The following is a 12,422-nucleotide window of genomic DNA, read 5'->3' on the forward strand; positions in this document are numbered from 1 at the left end:
ATGTATCTATTATGTGTGTGGATAACTGCACTAGAGGGAATGTTTAGTTGATGTTATCTGAAGCTTTCAGGTAACATCATCACTCCAAAAAATATTATATATAGGTGAAAAAACAACGAGGAGAACGTGCCCTATGGACGGTTTAACGATCTTTCTGATTTATGAGATCGTCCCGACGTTATAATCCTTAACGATCTTATATCGTCATATCGCACACCCCTAGCGCTGAATCACCGGTGAAAAAGGAGGATGGGTCGGTTACGTCGCGTCCCACCAGCGAGTCGGTTCGGGCCTGTGTTATTCTGTTAATCGAACGCAATGCATCGACTCTGGAAAAAACGTGAAGACTCTGGCGGTCCGAGCGAGGCATCAGCCTCTGAATGACGGGTGGGCGAAGTCGCGCCCTCCCTACTCGGCCAATCCGTGTCGTGATCTGGTTTCCTCTCCCATTTTGAGGTGCAGGACTCTCGATTGCCCCCGTGCGGTGGGACGGTGGTATTGCATCCCCATGAGGAGCTGCGAGGAGCTTGAGATGAGCAGCCATTTTGTGTCGGTGGAAAACAACATGGCGCTGGCCCCGTGGTGGGGGAAGGGAGCCTCCTTTGTTCTCCTTTGTCTGAGGGTCCTCCTGCCACGTGGTCACGGTGGACCTTTGTTCTCGGAGGAGTCATGGGGCCTTCTCAGGATCCATGACCCCTGATCATGTTTGATTTAATATTCCTCAGAGTAGGCCTGGGCGATTATATGATCGTGATTGGTGATCGCGATTAATTTCCAGTCGATCACGGTGATCAGCTGAGAGCACATTTACTCGATCAGACATGGCAGAAATGTGCGTAACACAGCCAATCACAGTCGACTTTTTCCTGCTCAACTCCCACCTGTAAGTTGTCTGAGAAGTAAACAGAGATGAACGTGCAGCTGAGGGCAGCGAAGCAGAGGAAGTCAGCCATGCCTCGGCGTTATCCTCTGAAGATGAGGCTGCTGGTGACAGGAAAGGCTGCTCCACCCGCACCGCTGCTAGCATACCGCTGCTAGCACACCGATCCGCAAGGAATCTGGTCTTTTGAGTCCAGGAACTACTGGTGATACAGTTTAACTAACGATCGTTCAGTTCTTCTCTTTTACTGAAAATGACGGTGCATCGCATCATTGAACATGTCACCACTTCTTGCCGCTAACACTCTTCTTCTAACAACATGCAGAGAGAGCCTGCAGCGCCCCTCTTCTTCTGTGGTGTCTGTGTAAAACAAGGTTGAACATGCAAACAGCACACCTAGTGGCATGAAGTGCAATTGCAGTTATGACGTTGTCTGTGGCTGTGGTCTGAATGAGGATCTCCCTGGGGTTACTCCAAATGTTTCAGAAACCAGAATATTTATCTTAACACGAATATTGAGTGCACGTCAAATATTGACTCCAGTGTCGTCTTTTCAGGCCACTGCACCATACGAGCAACATTTTAAGAGGAGAAAAACGATTACTTTTGTCTATTTTTTTTTTTATATTATTGTAGTTATGTACTGTTACATTTTAAATCTAATCTGTCCAATCTAGATTATTTAAATTTTGTACATTTGGTGCAAGCATTAATGATGGCAGCAGCATATTTAGCATCAGAACTTGAAAATAATGTTTGTTCTAAAGCACCTTCATTATCCCCAGGCGGTTTCTTTAGTTTTTTAATCTTTTATAGCAACAAAAATCCTCAGGGCTGTAAATTGTCACACTCTAACTAACAATCATTCAGTTCTTCTCTTTTACTGAAAAAACAATGCATCGCAAGATTTTATTATCTTGGTGCTAGATTTTTTTTCCATTTACTGCACTGTTCAGTGAGATTGTTGTTATATTTTTCTATGTTTATATTATTTAATTTGCATTGCTATTTACTTGGTTTGTTAATAAAATGTTAAACAATTCTATAGTTCTAGTTTTCAGTGCAGATGCTTTAAAACTGGTTTAAAAACAATATAACATATCGTGATTTTAATCGAGATTGAATGATATGAAGAAAAAAATCGTGATCATTTTTTTTGCCATATCGCCCAGCCCTACCTCAGAGGAACATTTCCATCAGTGCATCTCCATCATTCCTGACAAGGTGACCTGACAAACACAGTGTGTGCAGTGATCCACCAAATCAGTGTTTCTTCATCAGTTTTCCAAAGCAGACCACCCCCCTGTACATAGAGTGAGTTGCTGGACTGTGGTGTCCAATTCATGTGTGAAAAAGATGTCTCCTGCTCTCTGACCCACTCTTTCACAATTTTAGGTGGATGAGTCCTGGCTTTGTCATCTTGGAATAAGGTCGTGCCGTCAGGGAAGAAAACATCCATTGATGGAATGACCTGGTCATTCAGTATACTCAGGTAGTCAGCTGACCTCTGAACTTAGAGCTGACCAACTGCAGCAACCCCAGATCATGGCTCTGCCCCACAGGCTTGTAAAGTAGAATGCATCACTTCACCTGCCTCTCTGCTTCCCCTGTTGCGCCCATCACTCTGGAACAGGGTCAATCTGGACTCCTCGGACCACATCACCTCCTTCAATTGCTCTAGAGTCCAATCCTTATGCTTCCCAGCAAACACACAGCTGTTCAGTCCCAATCCCTAGAGTTTCCTTGGCATTGTTGTTTATGGAAATGCTGTTGCTTTCACTTTTAAACGTAGCCCTGAGTTCTACCGTTGTTTTTTCATTGATTTGATTTCACCAAACCTTTAAGTGATCGCCAATCACAACCATTCAGGATTTTTCCTTGAAGACGATGGTCCCACTCTCCACGAGGCAGTGTGTATATCTGTCAGGATGACAAATAAAATCGCATTGTCAAGTGTTTTTGAATATCGCGCTGCTCCCTCCATCCAGCTGCAGAGGTGCTTGATGGAACTAAGACGACTTCGTTCCTCACTGGCCTGAACAATAAAGTTGGGGACATTGATGTTTTTTGAAGAGGCGTTTCCTGAGAATATTTAAAAGCAGGACGTCTCGTCATCCCTCCATCTCAGGTAGCGTGGTAAACAGTTAACAGAATGTTGTGTGAAAATGAGAGAAGGTGAGCGAATACATCACCCAGAAAAAAAGTCAGGGTTTCCCTCAGTGCTTTATAGGCCTGGCGGGCCGACTTAATCCAAAATGGTTCGTGTTCTGTCCTCAAAATGATTCACTGTCCAAACGGTGGAACATGGGAAACAGAGCGTTTTCACGGTGCGGGAGGGGCTGCCTCTCTGAGCAGCAGAAACATGAGGAAAGCTCAAACACGCAGGCACGAGAGAAAAAAACGCTTTGGGGTGTTTTTGGTGAGTACATGGCTATATAACAAGGTTAAAACATACAAAAAGTGAATTTTGCATGCTACAGCCCATTTAAGTAATGTTAATAAATGCTGACAAAGTAGTCATAATTTCAAAATTTCTGTCAACTTTTAACTTTTTTTTTTTCATAAACACGGTGGGCTTTCTCTAGCAGTCCAACCACCAGGCTTAGCAAATTTTCTGGGGGAAACCCTGAAAGTTCATCCATGAAATGACTCATTCAGCAGCTGAATAATAATGATAATAATAACAATAATAATACATTTTATTTAGAATGCACTTTACATTTCAGCAAAATCTCAAAGTGCTGCAGCAGGTTAAAAACTGTTCAAAGAAATGTAGTTAAAACAGCAAAAAATGAAACAATCTTAATAAAGCAATGACAGCACATTCTAATAGGCCTTCTTAAACAAAAACGTCTTAGGGTCTTTTTTTAAAGACCTCCACACTTTGTGGGGCCCTCAGGGTCTCTGGAAGGGCATTTCAGAGCCGTGGAGCACTGCCTGAAAGGCCCTGTCACCCATTGTGGTGAGTCTGGTCCTGGGTTGATGGAGGCAGTATGAGGAGGTGGCAGGCCGGAGACTTTGTGTGGCGGTGTGGAGGGAGAGTAGCTCACTGAGGTAAGCAGGGGCGGTTCCACGAACGCATTGGTAAGTGAGGAGACAGAGTTTGTAGTGTATACGGTATTGAACGGGCAGCCAGTGGAGGGACTTTAGTACGGGAGTGATATGATCGTATTTGCGCCGCCTCGTCAGGACCCGGGCAGCGCAGTTTTGAATGTGCTGGAGCTTTTGTGAGGCTCCTGCCCGGGATCCCGACGAGGAGCGCATTATAGTAATCCAGTCTGGGGGAGATAAAGGCATGCATCAACCTCTCAGCGTCCGGTTGGGAGAGGGAGGCGCGGAGTTTGGCTATGTATTTTAGATGGAGGAAAGAGACTTTGCAGAGATGGTGAATGTGAGTTTCAAAGGTAAGGTGAGAGTCCAGTATGACTCCAAGATTTTTAACTGAGGATGACACGGTGATGTTATGTCCAGAAACGGGGAAGCTGCTGAGGGAGAGGGACCGGGTTTGGTGTGGTGTACGTATCAGGATGACTTCCGTTTTGCTACTGTTTAGTTGTAAAAAGTTGTTTGTCATCCATGCCTTTATCTCCTCCAAGCAGACCTGAAGTGCTGACGGCAGAGTGGAGGAGGGTGTGGAGTCCATTTTTATGTACAGCTGTGTATTGTCGGCATAGCAGTGGAAGGAGATTTTGTGCTTGTGGATGATGTGACCAAGGGGGAGCATGTAGATGGAAAAAAGGGTTGGACCGAGGACCGAACCTTGTGGAACTCCACAGCTGACTGTGTGGGGGAGCGAATTGGAGTTACCCAGAGAGACATATTCTGTCCTGCCTGTAAGGTATGACTGGAACCGGTTGATGGTGGTTCCTGTAAGTTCCTGTAACAGTCTGAAGCCGATGAAGAAGGATGGTGTGGTCTATGGTATCAAATGCGGCTGACAGGTCAAGCAGGAGGAGGAGAGATGGCGAGCCCTGGTCCGCAGTCATAAGCAGGTCATTCATGATGCAGACCAGGGCTGTCTCTGTACTATGTGCAGATGGAAAACCGGATTGAAATTTCTCATATAGGTTATGGATGTGAATTGTGAAGTTTGGATGAAGCAACCTTTTCTAAGACTTTGCTGAGAAATGATGAGTTTGAAATAGGCCTGTAATGTTCCAGAATGTCAGGGTTAAGTGAGGGCTTTATCAAGTGAGGGCGGATGACTGCAGTTTTAAGTGCTGGAGGGACTTGACCGGATTGAAGGGACTGGTTTATGATTGCTGTGATTAATGGGCTTATGGCAGTAATTAGTGCTGGACCGAATTTTGATAGCAATATATACCGTGATATATTTTTATCCAATAACGATGATATGAGTTTTAAACAAATTTTAGATATTTCAATATACGAATTAGGTATATCATTCACTGACCAGTCCAGTAAAGTTAGCAGCATGTTGACAGATGTGGACTTTCGGTCTCAATAACTCTTTAACAAAACGTCAGTAACATACAAAGGGCGCCTCCATCCCATCGTTGTGAGGTGGACTACATGCTACAAGCTCATTTTCATTAAAAGTATCTGTCTATCAAGCAGCAGAAACAATTGATTTATATGAGCAGCCGTCGTGCTGCGGAGTTCTTCTTCTTCTTCTTCTAATTATTTCCGGCAGGCTGTACGCTTGTTTAGGGCAATGCTGCCCCTTCAGGTTAAGTAGTAAACATTAGCCCATACTTTAGATTCTGGTGCTGCGGAGTGAAGGGACCATCTACAATTTACAAGACGCTACAACAGTGAAGACAAATACGACCAAAAAAAAAAAAACAGTACAGGGTTTCGCTGCAGTGTCACCATAATCACAACAACCTTAAGTAATTCTGTACTTAACCTTAGTAATTCTGAGCACTTTTATTTTTCTTCTTGGTTGAAGCACCTTTCTTTAAGTCTATAAGAAAAACTGTGTTGTGGTTTAAAAGTTAAAGCTATATTGAAAAGGTGAGTGTATGGCAGTTATTTCAATTCCCTGTCCCAGTAATATTCGTTTGTTTTTGCTCACTCTTTTTTCTGTTTTTTCTGTTTATTGCAGTAATTCTAAGCACTTTAATTTGTCTTCCTGGTTGAAGCACCTTAGTTTGAATCTATAACAATAACATAACTGTATTTAAGTGTAAAGTTAAAGCCATTTATTTTGAAAAAGGTGAAACTTCTGTTTATTTGACAGTGATTTCGTATTTCTTAAATAAAAGGTAAACCTTTAATTTATTGTAGTTTTTATTTCTAAACTTTTATACTGGAGGAGCTTCCTGGATAATTAATTTCTAGTTTTACAGGTAGCATGATTCTTAACAGTTTTTCTGAGGCTTTTGTATTATTTATACCGATATCGGAATTACATCGTATCGACCGAAATTAAGACCTATATCGTGATAAAATTTTTGGCCATATCGTCCAGCCCAAGCAGTAATGTTAGATTTCAGGAGTTGAGTGGGCAGAGGATCAAGAGAGCATGTGGTGGTCTTCATGCTATGTATGATCTTCTCCACCGCTGTCTGTGTAACATTAGGAAAAGCAGTAAATGAGTGTCGTGGTATTGGGCGAGTGATTTGAGAAGGGGGTGAAACTGTGGCAGTGAGGTTTGACCGAATGGAAGCAACCTTGTTGGTGGAAGAAGTCCATAAACTTATTGCACTTATCTGTGCTGATGTCAGCGTGTGTGGAGGAGGCTTGAGTAGAGAATTAATTGTGGAGAATAACTGTTTGTAGTTGTTGGCATTGTTGGAGAAATATTGGGATCTGGCTATGTTAAGTGCTCCAGAATAAGATTTTTGGTGGTAGGCTTGTTTGTGTACGCGCAGACCACTGAAGATGAATCTCCGTTCCTGGACACGACCAGCACTTTTCATTTTTCAGAGCTCTGTTGTGTACCAAGGGACTGACCTGGAAAAAGTGACGGTTCTTGTTTTTATTGGTCACTCCTGGAGCCGCTAGTCTCTGCGTCCGCCATTATGGCTACCACCTCTCCTGGCTACGCTGGTATTGTACGCGAGCTGTGCTTACCTGACCAATGAAACGCAGCAAACAAACCCCGCACGACGTCGGGACACGCTGTGAAAATGCACAAACGCATCCAAACAATTGCGCTCCAGCTGTCCTGTTAGTGAGTGCAGACGACTTGCAGCAGACATCTGCTCTCTCTTCGGGTTAGGGTTTTTTTTTTTGGTTTGTTTTTTTTTTAATAATTGCACAATTGCACCCCTTTTGCGCCAGTTGTAAAGCTGGACAGAGCAGATTGCACCAGACAGGAAGTCGGGAATGGAAAATACGAGAGAATCCGGTCAATTTTTAAATTGAAATAAAGTAAAATAACATAAATCGGAGTCTCAAGCTCCAGTCCTCGAGGGCCGCAAACCTGCATGTTTTCCATGTCTTCCTGCTTCAACACAGCTGATTGCAATGAGGCTCGTTCTCAGGCTTTCTGCTGAACTGGGTGACTAACCTTCATGAGATTCAGGTGTGTTGAAGCAGGGAGACATGGAAAACATGCAGGTTTGCAGCCCTCGAGGACTGGAGTTTGAGACCCCTGACATAAATTATGTTGCTTTTCTGTTTTCCTTTTCAGATAAACACACACACACACACACACACACACAGGGAGAGAGGGCGAGAGAGAGGCGCTGCATGCCGCAGCGTTCCGCTCCGATCACACCCCGATCACTATGTTGTTTTATTATATATGGTGTTCTTATTGTTGTTGGTGACTGATTTGAGCTGAGGCGGAGGTCTGCGCTCTCTGATTGCCAAATTCTAATTTGTATTTGTTTGTCAAGAATATGGTCCAATATTAGTCCAGTTTTGTTTGTTAGTGATTGAATATTGAGCAGTTTTATTTTAATATTTGAGATGGGCTTATATTTTGGGGAAGTCCGGCGAAGGCGGAAATCCACTCTGCGTTTTCCATATCGCCGGTGTTTTTCAGGGTGACGTAGGTATTTGGTCTTTGTGGTGGTCGTGCTCTGATGACGTAGTTGCCAGTGACGCATTGTATGGGCGCCATGGAGATACTGGTGAGACTGTAGTGTGGACGGGCTGGTGGAAAAATCCTCGTGTGCGTAGAGTATAGGCGATCTGTGCATGGATCGGCGGTAGTGGACCCCATGTCCCTCTGCGCTGACTGGAGCAGGTGGGCGAGAATGGGCCGAACCGAGAAGGAGATCCAGCAGAGCCGGCGTGCGCAGTCTGTCCCAGGTGGAGACGCCACTCCCTGGGTCTGTCCCGCTGATCGCCTCGCCCGCTGATCGCCTCGCCCGTCCTGGATACCAGTGATACCGTGGCGCTCACAGGGGGAGCAAATGGATGGAGGTGAGTAGATTGCAGAACGGTGTAGGATTGTTATGACCCGAAGAGTCAAACATATTTCTCAAGGACACAGGACAAACAGGATGAGGGTCCAGTCATTTATTTAACACTTTCTCCAGAGTCGGCGTCTTGAAGCTGGAACCTGACGAGGCTCTGGAGGAAAGAGAACCCTCATCACCCAAAAACTGTATTCAAAAAAAAAAAAAAGAAACAAAGTAGCAAACCAAGGAAGGCCCAGATGCGCCAGCCAAAATTAAGAAAAAGACGAGTTCACAGCCCAGCTGCTATGCAGCCGTCGAAGCTGATCCCTCGTCCAAACTAAAGACAAAACCCCAACTAAACCCGATCAAAAGAAAGGCGGAAACAGGACGGCTGGTCACACCTGGACAGAAAAAGACAGCGATCCAAAAGAAGGGAAAAATCGGAAAAAAGAGAACACAAAGCCGGCTAGTGGGCTAGCATGCCCTGCAGCAACATGCCTGCCTGTCGGAGCCGGAGTCCATGGCGCGCCGGCGAGCGCACCTGGCGACAGGTGTAACGAGGTGGGTGGGCGAGCGAGAGAGAGACCGGACGACGACGACCCAGAGCGCCGCCTCCACGCTGCTATTGATAGCGCGGCGGCGCAACTCGCTCCAATCAAAACCGAACAAAAAAGGAAGAAGATAATTACTTCAAAAAAACACAAAACAGGATAAATATTCCCTAAATATCTGAAGGGAAAAAAAAACGAGAAGCTGTCCGTAAAAAAAAAAACCACGATGTGCCCGCAGCACATCACAAGGATGAACAGAGTGAGAATACCTGTAAGATATGGATGTTGCTTCTGTTAGCGGCGATGTTGACACGGTGATGCCTCTGGTTTGGTGCGCTGTTTAGCAGCCCTGGACACTGATGGATGTCCCCAGATAGCAGGAGGCAGATGGTGATAATCAAAGTGAGGGTTTGCCGTGGTTTAAGCGTAGTTTTGGTGTGTGTTGACTAGGAGTGTAACGGTATTTGTATTCGTCCCGTACCGTCACGGTACGGGGGTCACGGTTCGGCACACACAATCACACGACGAATACACCAGTGAGTTAAAAAAAAAAAAAAATTCCAACCTTAGATGGCGGTAATGAGCCTAAAAGCTGCCGGCAACCACCATTATCACAGATGAAGAAGAAGTACAACAAGCAGGTCCAAACATGAACAAACAAAGAAGAAAGTACAAGCGGAATGAGAGCTGCAGCGTGTGGCGGAGCGGATTAAACGGGAGAGTATTTGTTCCGCGTGCGTTCCCTCATACGGAGTGACGTGTGACGTGCCAGTAAACGGGAAGCAGCACAGTCAAAAAACCAGCAGAGTGGTTCCACGGTGGTGGAAAAACACTTTTTAATACAAAAACCCCGACATAAAAACATTGGAGAGGCGAGATGGAACCAAATCGCGCAATAGCGAGTTGTATAAAGAGCTCTATAGCAGAATACGAGCGATCGCCGGCTGGTGTTATGGATTAACTGGTTCCCGTGTTAACGAATGACAGTGGAGGTCTGTGTAAACACATGCTGATTACAGCAGTTGTTAAAGTAAGACTCACAAAAGACTTTAAACGTATACACTCACTGTAACTGTCGATAGCCGAGGTTCGCTAGAACGACTAGATGTTTTAGTCATTATTGGTCACAAGTTAACACGGGCACCAGTTAATTCGAAACATCGGCATGCGGCGCAGAGCTCACACCGAGACGTGCTTCTCGGCGTGGCGGTGCTGCAGCCAGGGGAGCAGCCGCTCCTTCAGCAGCGTATCATGGAGATTTTGGGACATTATTTGAGCAGATATCAGCAGATAAAAACTCTCTGCTTGGCGCTGAGGACTGCTGCTTCAGAGAGGAAGACCTGCAAGTTCCTCGTGAGACTTTGTGCGCATGTCACAGGGTCCTTGTAAACGAGGATTCATCGTGGATGCTTTGTATGCTGTACATGAATGCACTCGCGTTTAATACTATTGTTTACAATCGGATTGAAAAAACACCATGTAAACTGGGCCAATAATGTGTCGCATGGGAAAGCTTGGGAAAAATATTCTGGTACATTTGTGAGCTTTTTTTACTTTTTCCCCACTGTACCGAAAAACGTACCGAACCGTGACCCTTACACCGAGGTACGTACCGTACCGTGGCTTTTGTGTACCGTTACACCCCTAGTGTTGACAGACGGCCGAAGACGTGCGGATGAATGAACGTGGTAGCCAGTGCATACTTACCATATCCTATGCTTGCTATCGGATTGTTTAGGTATGACAGTTTCGTTTCAAAACAGTATTGACGATCTGTCAATGTCTGCTTCTTGTTGGCAGATTTACTCATGAACAAAACAAGTATGAATAGAGCAGAAACTACTCCTGCCGTACCTGACGCCGCCATCTTTCCACCTAACTCTGCTCTCCGTCTGTCCTTAGCTGAAGGTGCTCATCCAGCAATAATATAACGACGATGCTGTTTTGAAAATTCTGAAGTTTTCAGTTTTCCCACCTCATTGCCAGTTTTTTTTCAAGCTTGAACTGTAGAAGTAATGAAACTGATCTTTTATATTGTCCATTTTGTCCCTGCAGAGCTCCAACAGCACCGTGACTGTAGAGAGGAGCAGGAAACAAACTACTGTCTAGAACAGGAGGAACCAGAACCTCCAGAGATTAAAGAGGAACCAGAAGAACCAGGACCTCCACAGATAAAAGAGGAACCAGAAGAACCAGGACTTCTTCAGTTTCCAGAGGACCAGGAGGAACCAGGGCCTCCAGAGATTGAGGAGCATGAGGATCTCAGTACCAGCCAGACCAAACTTCCTGTTGTGACGTTTGAAAGTGAAACCTTGAAGATTCCTTCTGTTGAGAAGCAGAGTGACCTGAGTGAACCAGAAGAAGAACCAGACACTGAGCAGCTCCTCTCTCAGGACTCTGAAGTCCACCATGAGAACAAACTGACTGACTTTCCAGTTTCAGAGAAGCAGGCTGAATGTGAGGAAACATGTGGTGAACCTGTCCGTAAAAAAACAAAACTATGTCAGAAGGTGAGAACGGTCATTGATACGAAGAAAACTTGTGAGACATGTGGAAAAAGCTTCAGTGGACATAGCTATTTGTTGGTCCACATGAGGACTCACACAGGTGAGAAGCCGTATTCTTGTGAAACATGTGGAAAAAGTTTTAGTGCACAGGGTTCTTTATCGGTCCACATGAGGATTCACACAGGTGAGAAGCCGTATTCTTGTGAAACATGTGGAAAAAGTTTTAGTGCACAGGGTTCTTTATCGGTCCACATGAGGACTCACACAGGTGAGAAGCCGTATTCTTGTGAAACATGTGGAAAAAGTTTCAGACAGCAGAGTGCTTTATCAAACCACATGAGGACTCACACAGGTCAGAAGCCGTATTCTTGTGAAACATGTGGAAAAAGTTTCAGTCAACAGGGTTCTTGGTCGGTCCACATGAGAACTCACACAGGTCAGAGACCGTATTCTTGTGAAACATGTGGAAAAAGTTTCAGTCGAAATAGTTCTTTGTTGAGCCACAGGGTGACTCACACAGGTGAGAAGCCATTTTCCTGTGAAACATGTGGAAAAAGTTTCAGTCAACCGAGTTCTTTATTGGTTCACATGAGGATCCACACAGGTGAGAAGCTGTTTTCTTGTGAAACATGTGGAAAAAGTTTTAGTCGAAAGAGTTCTTTGTTGAGCCTTAGAGTGACTCACACAGGCGAGAGACCATATTCTTGTGAAACATGTGGAAATAGTTTCAGTCAGAAAAGTTCTTTGTTGGGCCACATGAGGATTCACACAGGTGAGAAGCTATTTTCTTGTGAAACGTGTGGAATGAGATTTACTCATTGTAGTTCATTGCCGCACCACCTTAAAAGTCACAAATCGATGAATCCGTGAACAACTCTCTTGGAGAGCTCATTGAGGAAGTACAGCTTCGTCCCCAAACAACAAGAGAGCATCCAGTTTAAAGGAGATGTTCCACATTCAAACACTGTTGAGACGAGGTCCACCTTCATGAATGTTTTTGTTCGTGGTCTGTCACAAACATGACAAATTTCAAGAAATGGTAATAAAATGTTGACATGAATTCAATGGGTTTTGTTCTTCAGCGTTTGTTTTTTTTTTTTGTTAACATGGCTGAATAGTAATGTAATTTTTCATTGTTTTTATGCTTCATGGGGAAAAAGCTTTT

The 12,422-nt window shown here is 44.6% G+C and overlaps 1 protein-coding gene across 1 annotated transcript; it reads left to right on the forward strand.

Annotated features, from left to right (window-relative positions):
- Window positions 1-11,341: 11,341 nt before the first annotated feature.
- LOC115400063 (zinc finger protein 239-like) lies at window positions 11,342-12,212 on the forward strand. Its single transcript, XM_030107713.1, has 2 exons — window positions 11,342-11,861; window positions 11,946-12,212. Exons 1-2 carry the CDS (start codon window positions 11,342-11,344, stop codon window positions 12,125-12,127), a joined length of 702 nt encoding a protein of 233 aa, XP_029963573.1. The 3' UTR covers window positions 12,128-12,212.
- Window positions 12,213-12,422: the final 210 nt, after the last annotated feature.

The sequence above is a fragment of the Salarias fasciatus genome, chromosome 14, assembly GCF_902148845.1.
Source record: "Salarias fasciatus chromosome 14, fSalaFa1.1, whole genome shotgun sequence".
NCBI lineage: Eukaryota > Metazoa > Chordata > Actinopteri > Blenniiformes > Blenniidae > Salarias > Salarias fasciatus.